General features: G+C 54.5%; 1 protein-coding gene across 1 annotated transcript in view; it reads left to right on the top strand.

The window, feature by feature from the left end:
* LOC131820041 (ATP-binding cassette sub-family A member 17-like) overlaps positions 1-18,199 on the top strand; it is a 64,638-nt gene that overhangs the window by 41,321 nt on the left and 5,118 nt on the right. Inside the window, exons 19-26 of the mRNA XM_059155523.1 lie at positions 516-789; positions 979-1,183; positions 1,725-1,944; positions 6,484-6,642; positions 8,590-8,768; positions 9,347-9,457; positions 10,141-10,335; positions 17,630-17,817. Coding sequence (XP_059011506.1) covers positions 516-789; positions 979-1,183; positions 1,725-1,944; positions 6,484-6,642; positions 8,590-8,768; positions 9,347-9,457; positions 10,141-10,335; positions 17,630-17,817 — 1,531 coding nt within the window. The remainder of the gene's footprint in view (positions 1-515; positions 790-978; positions 1,184-1,724; positions 1,945-6,483; positions 6,643-8,589; positions 8,769-9,346; positions 9,458-10,140; positions 10,336-17,629; positions 17,818-18,199) is intronic.

Below are 18,199 nucleotides of genomic sequence, written 5' to 3'. Positions count from 1 at the left end.
GCTGACTGGCTCCCTGGTCAGAGCCTGAGCTGTGAGCCTGAGCTGACTGGCGGAAGGGGAAAAGAACTGCAGAACATTCCAAACCACAAGGAGAGTGTTTGTAAGTGCGGGGAATGGTGGGTCCCCAGGGGCAGAAAGAGCCTGAGGACAGGAGCTGGGTTTGGGCGATGGCTGAGAGCGGCAGGCCGTGTGGGCACTGAGGGCCACCAGTGGTGGTCCAGGGGCATGCAGTGTGACCACGCGTGGCCTTCCACGCACACGAGAGGGGCCCAGGGCTGTGTCAAGGCCCTGGGGAGGGTAGGGGAGGGACAGCTGGAAAGATGACTAGACTTTTCTGGGTTTTTCCTGCGGCTTCCATCAACAAAAGAGGCTTTAGAGCTGCCCCAGAGCTGTGAGGCCCAGACAGGGGGTGGTCCCGCAGGCACAGGGGTCCCCGGAAGGGAGGGCACAGCCGGAGGAGCCACGGGGTCCCGGGGACGAGGTGCGCAGCTCTTGGACACTCCACTCTCTCGCAGGCTCCGTGGAGGACCTCCTCCTGCAAAAGGAAGAGGAGGATCCCGAGGTCTTTGATTACAAATACGTCGTGGCGGCTTCGTTTGAGGACTCGGGAAACCACACCACAGTGACGGCACTGTTCAACAACCAGGCGTACCACTCGCCCGCCGTGGCACTGGCACTTGTGGACAACGTTCTCTTCAAGCTGCTCTCCGGGGCCAGAGCCTCTATCACAGCTGTCAACCACCCTCAGCCCCGGACGGCCCTGGAAGCCTCGGAGGATATCTTGTACCAGTATGTGCCACTGCCCTCCCCCCAACAAAGCCTCCCCGACCACGTCCACAGCGGGGCCCCCTTGACCACCTGTCGCTTCGCGTTTGCTTCTTGTTGTAACGACAACTTGCCGCCATGGAGGACAGCTCCTGTGGGCAGCTCTGCTCAGATCGCCTCCCCCTGTCTGCCCCTGCCTATGTCCTGCTGCAGGGGCCCGAAGGCACACTTCCTCATCACCAACTTGCTTTTCGGAATAGCGTTCTTGTCCAGCTCCTTCTCCATCTTGACAGTGAAAGAGCGGTCCACGAAGGCCAAAGACATCCAGTTCACCAGCGGCGTTTACGTGGCCACTTTCTGGCTCTCTGCGCTGCTGTGGGACCTCATCACCTCCTTCGTCCCCAGTCTGCTGCAGCTGGTGAGGGCTGTGTGGTGCCGGGACCCCACCCTGCACATCATGGTGGGCTTGTTGTGGGGACCCTGCCAGGGACCGGAAGTCTGGGCCAACAGCTCACCCCGGACGTGATTCCATCACTGACTCTTGGGAAAAGGTCCCAACACCGTTAGAAGCCGAGGGGCTGGCTCCGGGGTCTCCAATGTGTGCCAAGCCCACAAGTGCACAAGCCAGTAAGAGGCAGCACACTGGGGACCCGTGCTCAGAGCCCGGAAACGGCTCACCGTGCGCCGAGGGGGCAGCTGCTGGATGGTGACACTCTGGGTGAGATGGCCACGTCCGCCTTTGCTCCGCCTGTGTTCTGTAACCGCTGTTGAACTCCTGACCGCACGGTGAGGACATGCCGGGGCAGAGCCCCTCACCTGAGCGGTCAGAGAGGAGGACGCGTGGGGCAGGGGCCACCTGGGCAGCAAACTTACTCTTAAAGTTGGGATCATCATAGCCTTTCTCTAACCCTTAGCATCAACTCTTAGAGACCCTCCCAAATTCTCCCCTCTCCCCCGAGGTGGTGTTTCTGTACTACAAGGAAGAAGCTTTCACGCATGAGGGCAACATCCCGGCCGTTCTCTTGGCGCTCGTGCTCTACAGCTGGGCCAGCACCCCCTTCGTCTACCTGGCCAGCTTCTGCTTGCACTACGAAGGCAGCGCCTTCGTCAAGCTCTTCATCACACTCACCTTCCTGAGCATCTGCCCCAACATTCTCGTCTGGGTCACAAGCCAAAAAGGTGAGGACCGGCCATTGACACATACCTTTCATTCTTCCGCTCACGGTCACAGACAGTACACCCCCAAACATTAGGCTGTTCTCAGCAGCGGTCCCTGAAGAGCCCCAAACTGTGTCCCCAGCACACATCTCCCGGGGAGCGGAGAGACGTGGCTACAATCACCTGGTGGGTTATGCGCAGCGGCCGGCAGGGAACAAAGCACTTAGCGTAAACACGCAGCCGCGTGGATGGACATAGGGCCCCGCTGATAGGACAGATCCGGGTGACAGAGTCAGAAGACCGGTGGCCTTGGGTTTGGGAGACAGGGGCTGCCGAAACAGAGACCCCAGGGAACCTCCTAGACACACTCTCTGTCTTGAACAAGGTGCGGGTTATGTGGGCATAACCGTGTGTCAAAATTCATCACATGGTCCATTTAGGAGGAGTTTCACTGAAACGAGTTATTCCTCCATTTTAAAGGAAGGTAGTAAGTCAATGAATAAGCCAAGGCTGGGAGAGGGCTGTTCGGTGAGTGTGCGGTTCATGGCGGAGCCCCGGGAGCAAGCCGCCATCCACACTGTGCACCCAGGCTTAGATGTCGTCATGTCTGGCTGCGTCTCTCTCTGCATCAGGCTGGATACACACCGTTTCTCCCTCCGTGGTCCTCTTTTCCAGGCACTTGGATGCCGACGCCCTCCTTTCAATGGGCGCTTGGGTTTCTGTTGTCTCTACCTGAGAGTATGTGAACTGCTCCCTCTCTTCGTCTCAGGAGCCATTCTGTCTCTTGGAGGACCGGCCGTGCCTGTGCCCGCAGCCACCGTGCTGGAGCACATCTCCCTGGCGGCGGTCTGCATTGTGCCGCACACTGCCAAGTTATCTTGCACGCCACTGGTGGAATTTTGGAGGTGGAACCGTTTTCATCTGAGCAGATCAAAAAAGCAACAGCATTTTGACTTTATGATGGGAACAGAACAAAAAGCACATGGCAGACAGAGGAAGGGGGTTAGAAAAGGCATGTCCTAAGGGAACCCTAACCCCGCAGTCCTCAGCCACGCTGTGCATCCGAGGTTCACGGGTCTGCGTGCCAAGATGGACCCCAGGCGGTCCCAGCGTGGGCAGGCCACGGAATCACCCTGAGCAGTGCTGCCCTCGTCTCCGGAAAGAACCCAAGGTTTCCTCCCTTCCTTCTCCCCTAAGCCACCCAAACCCACCCCAGGGAGACAAGCACCTGCAAGTCCAAGGACACTGAAGGGCCCTGATGGGGGCAGAGCTCTCAGAAAGAATGATCAAGCCAGGGTGCCTTGATCTCTGGACCTTCTCTCTGGATCCCTCCACCTTCCTGGGACCCATTTCTTCTTAGCTTGCCCCATGCCCTTTCTCCTCTCCCCTCCTGCAAAACAACAAAGACCAAGATCCTTCTCCTGCCTTGCAGGAGGCCCCTTCCGCCTTAAAAGTCACAGGGAAAGGAGGCTGGGACAGGGCACGAAGCTCTGGTCTGGGGGGAGCGCGGGGTTGGGGGGTAGCTCGCTGCTTCCTGCGTGCACCCCACCCCCACCTCCTAGGGAAGGACACCATTAGGATAGGACACTTTGGCCTCTGTACACGCACCCCAGGGGCCTCATTAGGAGGCTGTCGCCATGGCAGCACAGAGTCCGGGATGTAAAGCCACATCTGAACTCTCCTTTTTCTGAGACGCCACTAAAGGAATAGGAAAGGAAATAAAGGTGTATGACTTCATGATAAAGAAGCATCTGAAGGGTACTTTGGGGGTAATGGCGGAGCAAGGACCTACTGAGCACCGCAGAACCCTGGGGAGGCTTGGGAGCCAGAAGCCCGGGAGGGGAGGAGGGGCTGCTGGCAGTCTGGGCCTGTTCCTGTCCCAGCGTCTCAGTCGGGAAGCGCACAACACACAGGCAGGCTCTGGAAGGCAGACAGCCCTCCTCTGGGTGGCCAGAACTTGCTCGCACACAAGACCTACACATTCTGCTGAGTCCCCTGCCTATAATGTCGCCCGCTCCTGTGCACAAAGCCAGCGATCACCTCTTGAGGCCTCTTCTGTTTCTGTGGCTAGACAGGCAGAGTTCTCTGAGCACTTGAGGACAGCAGATACAGGAGAGGCAAAGCAGATACAGAGAGCAAAGCAGACTGCCAAAAATGCAATACGGGGAAATGCGGGACGCAGAGCCACTACTTCAGAAAACATGGCATCTATTAAACTGTAGAATTCTATGAGGGGGGAAAAGAAAAGCAAACAATCTGAGTGCAAGAAAGAGCTGGCTGCCGACATAAACACTTAGCAGAAGGGGTGGTCGAGGAAGCCTGTCAACCGCCCGATCTCCGATCTCGGGGAAGGCAGAGCCAAAGACAGGAGGAAGCAGGGAAGGCAGGGACAGGCGTGGGGGGCGGTGCGTCCAGGAGCTGTAGCCCCGTCCCCTGAAAAGCACGCCGCAAACGGAAAGTGGACTTGAGGAAATCACCACCAATATCTCCCAGAGTTGCAACCAAGTTCAAGGCCGGAGGGATCTGTCAGATGTCCCAAGATGGGGGGAGAGGGGTCCAGACCTAAACCCAGATGCTTCCCAGAGGACAAGTTCTAGGCACTGTTCTCCGGTCCGCTGAGTGGAAGGGCGGGATGAGGGCAAGTTGAGCCACTCCAAGGGAAACACGACCCACCGTGTTGCCCTTTTCGAAAGTCAACGGAGAGACGGTGGCCCGGCAAAGTGAAGGAACAGAGACAAAGAAGGCACAGGACCAGGAGGGAGCGGGTCTGACCCCAGGGTGCAGCGGCAAATAGCCACCTTCTGGTGGAGGGCGAATTTCCGAGATTCGAGGGTTTGTGACCTTGCCCCGGCCTTTGAGCGGCTTTGGGGTAGGAGCCAGAGAGAAAGAAGGAAGATGAGTGGGAGCCGTGAAGATCTGCTTTTTCAGTGAGAAGGTCGCTCATGGACATCTCTGATTCTGGTTAGGGTGAGCTGGAGAGAAGCCGGTGTCGCCTCTCAGAGTCTAACCACTTCCCGCTTAGGGCCCAGAGACACCGCTGGGTGGACTGTTGGTTCCGACTGGGCTCAGGAACGTTGTTTAGTGGTTAAGCCTGTCTCTGAGCCCATGCAGGAGGGGCAAGGCTGGAGTCCTGCCAGTTACCCCCAACCCCTGGCCCCGCCACCTCAGCCTCTAGGCGAGATTTCCAAAGTTAGAATTCTAAGTAGAGCAGACGAGGAGGGCATGAGCCTCTGGGCTTCCCTCCCAGTCCTGTCTGCCACCTTCCCAGCTGTCCTGCTGCGCTATGGTCTCAAGTGCGGCTCAAGGCCTGGTCACAGAGCCATGGCCCCCTGGCCCTCGGGGCCGGATCGCAGCAAGCATGTGGAGCGCCACAGCTCAAGCCCCTTGGCTGGGTGGGCCCTGTCTCTGCGGCTGCTTTGGAGTCCTGGCCCAGAACATGTTGGTTGGGAGACCTCATGTCCCAAGGTCAATCCCATGAGGAGTGGCCTCGCTTGCAAGAATCTCACAGGTCGGCACCCAGAAGCTGTACTGCTCTAATCCCAGGTCTGGAGGGTAGAGCTCCCTTCGAGTCACTGGTTCAGCCGTGGGATCTGTTAGTTCTGAGCCCGCAGGCTCCTCCCGGAGTTACCCATAGGGGTGGGGCTGTTATGTGAATTGTCACCAAGTCCAAAATTAGAGTTCCTGTCCCTGCCCCTCAGTTCCTCCTTCCCGCTAGGGAGGATGTGCTGGGGTAAAGGGAGGGCAGAGAGCAGCCGGTGCAGGGGGGGCGGGGCTCGGGGACCTGGTCACCACCAGCCCAGGCCCTATGCGGAGCACTGCGAATTCATCCTCTAATGAGCGGCTGATGAGCAGAATGTTTCTTCCACAGAACACTTGTGTGTATTGGTTGTAAATAAACGTTTAAAATATCTTAACTACACATGCCCTCAATTTCTTGCCCAACAACCTTGTTTGGCATTTCCTCACTTTGCAATATGACACAAATCTGAAAATTGGCTTCTCTTAACCTCTAAGAGTCCCTAGTTTCTGCATATGTGGTTCATAACCAGCCGATTTACTGCCTTGCTTTTGTGTCTCATAGGACTTTCGCTAATTCTTGTGGCCTTTCCAGGTCCATGGTGAAGCAGAGCATTTGCAAATGATGGCTTTGTCTCCACAGACGATCTAGGCGGGGACGGTGTCCTTCTCAGCTCCCATCCATCTGGGGAGGGCGCTCGGTCGACCCCACAGCTGGCCCTCCAGACCCTGCTGTCTGGGCCCCACTCCCTGGGACACCTCATCTCCCTTCCACCTTGGCTCACCTCTTCCACAGACATCCCATGTGGCAGCCACACTCTTGCTGGTTTTCCCAAACACAGCTCTTTGGGATTCATTGGCACCATCGATCTGAACAGAAGTAAAATGACAGCCTCAGGAAGCAAGGCCCAAAGGAAACTATGTTTGCTTTGGGCATGGAGGTTGAATGAAGTCTCTGGTCCAGGGACCAGGAGAGTGACGTGTGCTAGGGGCTGTGCCCTTTCCTGCCTGAAAGTGAGTGAGTCATTTCTATCCCCTTCGCAGAGCTGGGCTACGTGACATTGTCGGACTCCTTGGACCGCAAGTTCCTATTGCTGCCAGGCCACTGCCTGGGAATGGCCCTCTTCAACTTATACTACAACTACGGAATCCAGAAGCTATGCAAAGCCAGGAAACTGGACCAGCAGGAGTGTAATCAACTTTGTGAGTACTGCACATGGAAATTCTCCCTTTGGCAGGACACAGCTCAGTGGGCTTGGATATGTTCACAAGGTTGTACGAGCAGGGTCACCATCCAGTTCCACATTTCCATCGCCCCCAACAGTCTTTCCCCCATTGCCCCTCCCCCCAGCCCCCAGCCGCCACTACACCTGCTCACCTTGCCTGTGCACTTGCCTGTTCTGGTCCTTCATGTCTGCCTGCTCTGGTTTCAAGGTTCACCAATGTAGGAGCTGGTGTCGGAGTCTTGTTCCCATTTTGTGGCAGAATCATAGTCCGTTGTGTGGATGGACCACGGTTTATCAGTTCATGGCGTGAGGGACACGCGGGTTGTTTCCACCTGTTGGTGATTGGGAATGATAGCGCCGTGAGACTGATGGACAAGCTCTCGTGGGAATGTGTTTTCAGTTGTCTTGACTACATACCTTTATTAGGAATGAATCTGTGCTTAGCTTTTCGAGGAACCAACCAGACTGTCTTCCACAGCAGGTGCACCATTTCATGTTTCGTCTGTGACGGACAAGGGTTCCAATTTGTCCACATTCTCCCCAACACCTTTTAAACACTTTTTTTTTTTTTTTTGCAAAGAAAGAGAGCAAGCAGGGGGCGGGGCAGAGGGAGAGAATCTCAAGGCGACTCCACACTGAGCACAGAGCCCAACATGGGGCCCGATCCGACAACCCCAAGATCACAACCTGAGCTGAAACCAGAAGTTGGATACCCAACCGAAGGAGCCAGGCACCCAGGCACCCCTAAAGTACTCATTTTTTAAATTGTGGTAAAATGTATATGAAGTTTACAATTTTAACCATTTTTGAGGTACAGGTCAGTGGCGTTAAGGACAATCACACTGTTGTGCCACCATCTCCAGAATTTTTTTCATCTTGCAAAACCGAAACTATCCCTGTAAGACATCAACCCCCCCACCTCCCAGTCCCTGGCACCCACCATTCCCTTGGTGTCTGGGACTTCCACGGCTCTAGGGACCTCACAGGAAACCTCCTAATTCCTGTCTCATTTCCTTTTCTGGACACTCTGGAGTTACTATCTTTGTGGTTACCATGGGGATTACATTAACACCCTAACGTTATCACATTCTGATTGGAATTTATATCAGCCTGACTTCAGTAACATAGAAAATGCTCCCATATGGTCATGTCCCCACTCCCCTTCAATTATCATGTTTTGTGCATCCAGAAACGGAGACCAATAATTGTTTTCGTGTATTAGTTTCTTTAGCCATGGAGAAAACTGCAAGTGGAGTTGCAAACTCACCTGACAAGAATACTAGCTTCTGGAATTGTCTTTACCTTTGCCAGGGACCTTCATTATTCCGATCTGTAGGTCCTGGACAGTCCCTGTCCATCATAGATTATTAAATGAGACTGGTGTGCTGGAGGAAAAAATGCATGGCATCATTCCGTTCATATCTTAAAAGCTCGTGTCTGGAACAGAGAGAAGGGTTACACCCAAATCCTTACAGTAGTTTGGAGCAGGGGAGGGGTACCTTTCCATTGGCCCTCACACGTATCCCTTCTTTCCGATGAGGGTGTATTTATGGTATAATTCTAAAATACACATATCTAAAGGGAAAACGTGAAGGCAGATGAGATTACAGAGAGAGGACTGGAGGCTTCTGGATATTTCGATGGGACAGGTCAGGTGACTGACAACTGATCAAAGAACCCAAGTACAGAAGTCTTGCATTTCCAGGAACTGCCACAGGACTGGGCGAGGTCTCTGACTTCCCAGCATTATTTGCACTGAACGTGGGCTGTAGCTAGAGAAACAGAACACTGCTCATGTTTGCCACCTGCCGGGACGTGGTAACAGCGCCGATGACATTCCTGTGCAGTTTCAGTGGCATTTGCTACAGGAGGAAAGGCTGGGACGCCAGCCCGAGTTCGGTAACCTGAGCTTCTTCCCCATTAGCAGAGGGATCCACGGTCCAGGAGAGCATCTACGCCTGGGAGCCTCTTGGGATGGGGAAGTACCTGGCAGCCATGGCCATCATGGGCTTTGTGTACCTCGTCCTGCTCTTCCTCATTGAAACCAACGTCTTGTGGGGGCTGAAAGCCAGGTTTCCTGACTTCAACAGGAAGGGACTACTGGTGAGTGGGAACTTGGGAAGCCTGGGTCCACGGGCTGGCTCCACAGTCCATGGCTAGGAGTGGCCATGCCTGTCAGCATCGGAGGGAGCCTGGAGACCATATCATCCACCCCAGGACAGAGGGGTGACAGCCCGTGCCTCCCTGGGGACCTGGAGGGATAGGGACCTAGAGGGGGCTTGGCCCCTGTGACCCTGGTCTGCTGAGTAGGACAAGACCGTGGTTTTCTAAGGCCAGTCACCTTTTCAGAACACCTCTTCCTCCCGGTCTGCACCCAGTAAGCCAGGAGCCTGGAAAGAAAAGGGTCTGTCTGTCAGTTCTTGGTCTGAATATGGTCCAGAGGCGAAAGCCCCCCAAGGAAATTCTGGAGAAGATTCACTGGTTTTGCCCCGATATCCCCAGGCTTCAAGTCTTTTAATTTTCCTCAAAAGCCAACACCATGTGATGTTTCTGGGTCTGGTAGACCCCAGTCGCCCTGGACAAAGGGGTGGTGGTGTGTGCCAGGCCCGCGCTCCCTCTGCCTTCACCCCCTGCCCTGGCACCAGCAGGGACTCACACCGCCTACCCTGGTCCCCGGAAAGCAGGTGACCATGCCCGTAGACCAAGACGTGGAACAGGAGGCAAAGATGGTGGAGACGTACTTGGAAAAGCTGCGTGCGGAAAACCCACTGGTTCTTAGAGAAGTGACAAAGGTAGAGTCACACAGACGCTCCTGAAAAGCAAAGACCACTCCTCTGCGGGCCTTTCGGAAGAAAGCAGCCACCAGGGGGCTCCAGGCGCTGTGGAGACACACTGTCCGGGAGGTTCACCCCCAAAGTGCCTGAAGCAGGAGTTAGGGCCTGAGTCCTCCAGCGCCTCTCCCGGGGGCCCAGTAAGGCAGGAGGGCCGGAGCCACGAGCCCCCAGAGGCAGGAAGCCTCGGGGGCGGACATGACCAGCTGACCCTCTCTGGGATCTAGAAGACAGTTTCTGGGGGAGCTCCCAGTGAGGGGCGGGGGCACCCCTAGAGCTCCAGCCAGGAGTTCATGGGGACCCTTCGAACATCCGGGAGCTTTGCGGCATTCCCCCAGTCTGTAAGTTCTTACTCTGTTTCCCCAGAGCCACTGGCGGTTCAAACAAACCAGCCAACATCCCAGGCCCCATCAAGGGGTTTTGTTTGCTTGAAGGATTGAAGGGAAGAGGCTTATCCTGGAGAACCAGGCTCTCCGTTTGCAGAGACAGAAAGAGGAGGGCAAACCCTGCAACCCTGCCGGGAGGGGAAGGAAGCCAGGCCCCTCCGAGGGCCTGGGCCCCGAGGGCAGCTGGTACCTGACCCAAGACGGTGTGACAGGAGCAGGGCGGCTCCTCACCACGTGCCTTCTGTCTGGGTACCTCAGGTCTACGTGCAGAATGTGCCCCTGCTGGCTGTGAACAAGATCTCCTTCACCGTTGGAGCAGGGGAGTGCTTTGGGCTTCTAGGCAGCAACGGAGCTGGGAAAACGTCCATCTTCAAAATGCTGACCGGGGAAGAGCCCATCACCTCTGGGGCCGCCTTTGTCAGGGGCCTCAGCATCAGCTCTCACCTGAGGGAGGTAGGTGGGACCCGGGAGCAGGGGAGCACTGGGAAGGGGTGGCTGTGTTGGCAGGAGTGGGTGGGGAACGGCACCTGGGCGTGTGACCTCAGGCCTGGGGTGCGCGTGGTCTTTGGAAAACCCACCGATCCGGTTTACATGTGACCCCCAGTCCCACGGCCCTACCTTTGACCTCTTCTCTGAGCTCGCCACCCACCCTCTCCTGTGTCCACTGCTCATAGTCCCAAACGTCCCTCCCACACCTTCCCAGGTCCCAGGTCCCGTCTCCCAGACGCTCGCACTGCACTCACACCGAGGCTCCTGGAGATGCCCTGCGGGGCTGCAACACCAACCTTCCATCTGTCAGGCTCTACACGGGCTGCCCCCACCTGAGCCTAGTGGTTACTCTGCTCCCAGTCTTCTGTCCGCTGAGGGTGTCCACACAGCCACGTCTGCAGCCTGCCCCAGTCCCAGCCCTGTGAGTGCACACACGCCTCCTAGACAGCCTAGCTTAGACGTCCTCCTGCTGACACCCGACTTTGTCAAGAGCTCCTCAACCCCAACCTTCTTCGTGGGGTCCCCACCTCCGCGACCAGCACTCATTCCATCACTGCCCCGTAGGCGCCCACACTTGTGCCAACCCAGTGGCCCTCGCCAGCACCAAGCCCTGAGGACAGCGGCCAGGTGGCAGTGCAGGAAGGGGAGAGGGACAGGGTGGGGCGATCGCGGGGAGCCAGTGAAAGGTGCAAGGAGAGACCAAACCATGGCGGCGTAAGGGAGGATGTACCCTTCACAGCACAAGCCATCAAGCTGCCAAAACTTGATCAAGCCAGGTGCAATGTCCACGACCAAAATCACGTTCAGAGAGAAAGCCCAAGAACCCACGCAGGCCCCTTCAGCTCTGTTGTGTTCGGTGCCCACAGCCAGGGTGAACAGCCAAAGCCAACGTCAGCCTCGCACGGCCGCGAGACACTCAGATCCATTTCAGCTCTTTTATGATCCTACACATTCCGGGGGTGGCTTCTGGTGAGGGAAAATTGCATGGCTCTGACCCCCTTCCTGGCAAGAATGGTAATGACAGGACCAAATGTGAAAAACTCCTCCAGAGAGGCTTCTGAGAAGACAGTGAAGACTTGGGAGGCAGGAGGTAGGATGGGGAGAGGCCCAGGGAAGCGGCCACGTCCTGCCAGGGACCTGGGAGCCCAGGACTGCTCCTGAGGCTGAAGTGACTGGCAGCAAGTTCGGGGGAGCACACCCCTTCCTAGAGAGCGGGCCCCAAAGGGCTGCGCCCTGGGTGCAGGGAGGAACCACATGCAGACGAGCTCCTCCAAGGACCCCAAAACAGCCGGGATGCGTGCCAGTCCCTGGAATGGCGTTGACGGGACCCTAAGCCGCCGATGCTCCCAGGCACCTGGCGGGAGCCAGTGTCCGCCTCTGGGGGGAAACGATTCCATCCTTAGCTTCAGATGATTTCTACAACTCTGCAAATGCAATGCTTGGTACACAATAAAATTAACCAGTTATATGTGCATAAAAGACAAAGCCCCCCCTTCAAAAAAAATAACTTAGAGCAAAGCCTGGAGAGTCAAAAGGGCAGAAGCTATCCAAGATAAGGTAAGAACTTTGGGTAGACCTTCAAGATGGCCCCAAGGGGTCCCCATCCTGAAACCAGCACCCCTGAGCAGCCCCTCCCATGCTGGACCAGGGCTGGTCTGGGTGGCAGCAAAATTTGCAGGACAAATGGTGTGTCACATCCTAGACTGGGCTACGGAAGGCGCTTCAGCTTCTCCGGGAGTACATCCTCCCCCACACATCCCTCACAGTGGGGGAAGCTAACTGTCACCTCCCGAGGTCCTCACGCAGCCTGTGGGGGGGCCCACGCAGAGAGCAGCTGCACCGTAGTCCTGAGACCTGCCCACCACTACGTGATCGAGCTCAACCGCCGATCCTCCAGGCTCCCAGGGACATGGGCCCAGTGGGGGGGCCAAGGACCACCTTGTGAAGGAGCCTGCCCAGGTCCGCCCAGCCAAGCCGTCCCCAGACCCGCGAGCTGACCCACAGAAACCACGAAATAATGAACAAACCACAGCTACGTTTTGGGGAAACTTGTTACACAGCAGCATATGACAAGCTGATACAGAGGATCCGGGGAAAGGGTCTAACAGTAAAGGTCTAACTGTAACTGAGGTCCTGCAAGGAAAGGGCGCAAAGAAGAGGCGAGGCGGAATTCGAGAAATGAGTGTCTACGATTTTCTAAAACTTATGAAAGTCATAGAATTACAAATAATAAATCTCTATTAGCCCTAAGCAGAAGAAATTATAAGAAATAAATCTTTAGGAATGTTATAATAAAACTGCTGAAAAATAAACACAGGAAGAAATTTTTTTTTGTTTTTTTTAAGCATTTGGGAGAGAGAGGGAGAGGGCACGAGCTGGGGGAGCAGCAGGCAGAAGGAGAAGCAGACTCCCTGCTGAGCAAGGAGCCTGACACGGGGCTCAATCCCAGCACCCAGAGATCATGACCTGAGCCGAAGGCAGACATCTAACTGACTGAGCCCCCCAGGCACCCCCACAGGAAGAAAATCTCGAAGGGACCCACTTCCAGACGAGCAGGAATCAGGTTGGCAGGTGATGTCTTAACAGAAATGACAGTGGCCAGAAGACAACAGGACACCTCAGAAATGACAGAAGTGTTAACAACCGGCCTATGAGAACACACTCCGTAAAAGCCATGCTGTGAAAGGAAGGTATGAAGAAGGTATTTTCACATAAACAAACACTGACAGGACAGATCACCAGCATGTATGTGAAAAAACAAACAAACAAAAAAACACAAAACAAAACCACAGACAGAGCCATCTTTAGGCAGAGGGGAAAATTATCCCTGAAGACACAGGAAGGATTGAAAAGTCATTAAATATAAATAAATAAATAAATAAATAAATAAAGGGAGATGTATGAGTTTCGATTAAACGAAGCTATAATAATAAGAACATCTTCTGAGGTTTGAAATACATGTGCTGTGACGGGACACGACGGTGATGCCTGCCAGTCATGAGGCATAAATGGAGTTAAGGGGCCTAGTTCCTGGAACGAGCGCCCAGCACTAAATCAAGGACACACGCCATAGTATCCAGGGGACGAAAAGCCAGTATGGGGCACAGCAGGAAAACGAGAACAATTACGTGACCGAGGACAAGCAGGCACAAGCAGGAGGAGGAGCCCAGGGCACACAGGACAGTCAGCCCTGAAGAAGCTGGGGGACAGAACTCCCAAAGCATCAGGGAGCGCACTAGGTAGAAACGGACTGAAGACCGATGGGAAGACCATCAGGAAGGTACTCATGGGCCGGAACATCAAGTCAGCACAGGGCCTGGCCACAGTGGCAGATTCACAACTCCAGCGTGGGTCAGGGGAGGAGTGGATTTGCAAAATGTGGTCTATCCGTACGATAGAGTGCCATCTAGCCGCGTAAAGGAATGACGGACAGACACCTGCTACGAGGCGGCTGGACCTGGAACCGGGAAGCTCGGTGACAGAAGCCAGTTACGGAAGGCCACGTATCAGGGATGCCTGGCGGGCTCAGTGGGAGGGGCGTGTGCCTCCTGATCTCGGGGTTGGGAGTTCAAGCCCCATGTTGGGAGTAGGTGTTCCTTAAATAAATTTTTTTTAAAGATTTTATTTATTTATTTGAGAGACAGCGAGCTTGCAAACAGGGCGAGAGGCCCAGGGCGAGGTCGAAGCAAACTCCCTGCAGAGGCCGGAGCCCCATGTGGGGCTCGATCCCAGGACCCTGAGATGATGACCTGAGCTAAAGCCGAGAGTTGGATGCTCAACCCAGGAGCCCCTTTTAAATTTTTTTTTTTTAATTTATTTAATGGGCGCCTGGGTGGCTCAGTCGGATAAGCGTCTGCCTTCGGCTCAGGTCATGATCCCCGGGTCCTTGGATGGAGCCCTGCATCAGGCTCCCTGCTCCACGGGGATCCTGCTTCTCCCACTGCCTCTGCCCCACTTTGCCCTCGCTCTCCTCCTTGCACACTCTCTTTCTCAAAAATAAACAAACGGGGCGCCTGGGTGGCTCAGTGGGTTAAGCCGCTGCCTTTGGCTCGGGTCATGATCTCAGGGTCCTGGGATCGAGTCCTGTGTCGGGCTCTCTGCTCAGCGGGGAGCCTGCTTCCCTCTCTCTCTCTGCCTGCCTCTTCATCTACTTGTGATTTCTCTCTGTCAAATAAATACATAAAATCCTAAAAAAATAAAAAAATAAATCTTTAAAAACTATTTTAAATAAAGGCCATATGTTATATGATTTGTTTAGGGTGAAATGTCCAAGAGAAGCAAATCTGGAGACGAGTGGTTGCTGGGGGCTGAGGATAGTAGAGACAGTGCGGAGGGAGTGCTAACGGGTATGCGGTTTCTTTGGGGGAAACGAAGTGTTCTAAACTTGACTGTGATCATAAAGGCACCCCTCTAAGTTTGCTAAAACCACAGAATTGTATACGTTCAGTGCGTGAATATGGTGGATTCCGTGGCATGTGAATTGTGTCTCAATAAAGCTGCTGTAAAAGGCAAGGAACGGGACGCCCGGGGGGGCTCAGTCAGTTCAGCGCTCGACTCGATTTCAGCTCTGGTCATGGTCTCGAGGCTGAGGGATCGAGTCCCACATCCGGCTCTGCACTCAGCACGAAGTCAGCTTGGGATTCTCACCCTCTTCCTCCCCCGACTCGCACACACACTCTTTTTTTCTCTCAGATAAATAAATAAAATCTTTAAAAAGGGAAGGGAGGAATGAACCAAAAAACAAATGAAGAAAGGAAGGGAGAGGAAGAGAAGTGACACAGCAGCTGGTCGCGGACAGATCCTGAACCTGGTCTTACTGTCACCAGCCCTCCGGCCCACAGACCTTTCCTGAGGCTCACGCAGAAGTACCAACTTGTTCCATAAACTCAGGGGACTAGAAATTTACATTTCTCTGTGTTATTTAAAAATCAAACGGCATCTGCCAGGAAATCGGACTTCGGCCTCCCCACAACCCTTCTTCACATCGCCTCCTGGCATCCGTGTGACCTTGCCATTAGAAATGGGGGATTTATGTCTAGTTCAGCCTGCCCCTCCATCCCTCCTCCTTCTCCTGGAAATCTCGCACTGGTTCATCTCGCTACCGAACTCCTCCCTCTGCCTCCTTCTCACCACCGTTTAGATGGACAAGCCCTTTCAAGCATTCTTTTGCGTTTTCTAAGCTATATTTTTACCAGGATGCACTGGTGTTCCCAGCCATGGCTTGGATGTGACACGTGTTTCCATGAGCCACACTCATCGCCCCGGAATTGTGTGGCTCCACTGAGGGGTTGTCCTTGGCCCACACTGAACAGTGCTCTGTGATCACCCCAGCCCAGCCCCAGTGTACTACAGGCTTGGGTGTGTAAGAACATCATATTTCTTCATTTTCTTTATATCACATTACATTTTCAAGGCTTCTACCCCAAAACTGTTTCAAAAGAGAGAAAACCGGGACGCCTGGGTGGCTCAGTTGGTTTGACGACTGCCTTCAGCTCAGGTCATGATCCCGGAGTCCCGGAATGGAGTCCCGCATCGGGCTCCCAGCTCCATGAGGAGTCTGCTTCTCCCTCTGACCTTCTCCTCACTCATGCTCTCTCTCACTGTCTCTCTCTCAAATAAATAAATAAAATCTTAAAAAAAAAAAAAAGAAAACTTATAGAGACCCAAACCAGATGTGAACGGAACTAAGGGTCAAAAGATCTATGCCTTCTTGGGATTCCTGGGGGGCTTGGTCGGCGAAGCATTTGCTTTCAGCTCAGGCTGTCACTCAGGGTCACTCAAGCCCCACACCAGGCTCCCTGCTGAGTGGGAAGCCTGCTTCTCCCTCTGCCTCTGCTGCTTCCCCCCTTCTCAAACAATTAAAATCTTTAAAAACAAAACAAAACAGTCAAAAAACAAAGAAATAAAACCAAACCCAAAAACAACCCTCTACCTTGTTCATGACTAAACAATTTTCAGCAAACTACAAATAGGAGAATCATCAGGTTAAAATCATCTGATGAAAGCGACCTACCAGAAATGCTCACATCTCGTAGTGTGAGTCGCTTGGCGCATCTCGGTTCAAGACTGTTTCTCGGGCCCACAAGTTGCTCCTGGTGGTAGATGTCTTCAGGGGAAGCCTCACACTCAGCGGTGTGATGTTCCCGGTGCGTTCTCCCCTCGTTCACTCCATCCATGCAGTCTTCCCGTCTGCGTCCGGGCAGAGCAGTGCACGCCGCCCCCTGCCAGGGGCACCCAGAGTGGCTCCTCGCTGCGGTGGGGACGCAGATGGGAAGAAGAGCACTGGCTATTTCTCAAGAATGGTATCTTACCGCTTTCATCATCTACTCCAGGGGAGCCCTTGGCCAGGGGCACAAACGAGGGCACAGTTCAGTGCAAGTTTATAAAGCCAAAAACAGGGAAATAACTCACATGTGCCTGAGTTTTTTTAATAAACAACTAAATAAAATCTAGAAGCCTTCCCTGACTGGCAAAGTAGTAGTTCAACTGAGTTGGATTAGACATGTATTTCTTGACTGAGAAAAATCTTTAAGACATAATGTTGAGGGGCGCTTGGGGGGCTCAGTGGGTTGGGCATCTGCCTTCAGCTCAGGTCATGATCTCAGGGTCACAGGATCAAGCCCCACGTCAGGCTCCTCTCTCAGAGGGGAGCCTGTTTCTCCCTCTCCCTCTGCCCCTACCTCCTGCTCACCCTCGCTCTCTCTCTGTCTCAAATGAATAAATAAAATCTTAAAAAAAAAAAAAAAAAAAAGACATCGGGCTGAGTTAGAAAGGTGATTTGCAGAACGGCAGAGGATACTGTTTTGGCAAAAACAGACACACAACCGGTCCTCTGCTGGGAGCCAGCCGAGGTTCTAGCAGCCTTCCTGCGAGTGTCCTACAAGAGGAAACCTACTTATGGATTACATGTCTAATAGAAAATATTGTTAAGAGGGGGAATACAGCACCTTCTACTGCCCAGACGCCATGATGGTGACGAGAGGCAGGGCACTGAGGATACACGCCAGGCAGGTAGGGGGAAGGGCCCCACGTGTGCACATACACAGACAGTGGCCCGTCCACGAGCACCTCATCTGGGCTCCCTGATGCCACTGTTGTCCCACTCCCCCAACGTGGCACACGTCCATGCACACGGCCCATACTCAGAGCAGGGCTGGAGCCTGGCGGGGGCAAGGCCAGGTTGGGTGTCCAGGCCCTGCACGTGACTAGCGGCTCTCCTTCTGATGGGCCCCCCTCTTGGGCTGTGCTCCAAACCCAGGTACGGTCCCAGATCGGCTACTGTCCGCAGTTTGACGCCCTGCTCAACCACATGACTGGCCGGGAAACGCTGGTCCTGTACGCCCAGATCCGGGGCGTCCCCGAGCGCCACATCGCCACCTGTGTGGAACAAATTCTTGACGACTTACTCATGCACACACACGCGGACAAGCTGGTGAAGACCTACAGGTGCTCCCGCTCTTCTCCGTGCAGGCCAAGACCATGAGCTCCGGATTTGGGGTGGCTGTGCAGTCTGTGTGCCATGGGGCAGATTTGTGGGAAGCGGCCCTGTCCTGCAGACGCACGGGTCTGTGGTCTGGGCTGCCCGGGAGGCACTGCTCCCAGCTTCGACCCGGGGGAAGGTGGATAGGTGGGTAAGAACAGGTAGCATCACAGGTATTACCGTCCCACACGTCCCAGAGGGCCTCGATTTTTGGTAGGCTCGCCCGTTACCGTATCTCACTGTGTCTGGGGCATCTGAGCTGCCGATGTTCAAGTGAGAAACTGAAGGGGTCTTCCTCCGTACTCCGAGGTCAATGATCTGGAACCCAGTGCCCTTAGCATCCAAAGC

This window comes from Mustela lutreola, chromosome 17, assembly GCF_030435805.1.
Source record: "Mustela lutreola isolate mMusLut2 chromosome 17, mMusLut2.pri, whole genome shotgun sequence".
In the NCBI taxonomy this organism is placed as follows: Eukaryota; Metazoa; Chordata; class Mammalia; order Carnivora; family Mustelidae; genus Mustela; species Mustela lutreola.
Note: the sequence above shows the minus strand (reverse complement) of the source record. Positions and strands in the feature narration are given on the sequence as shown.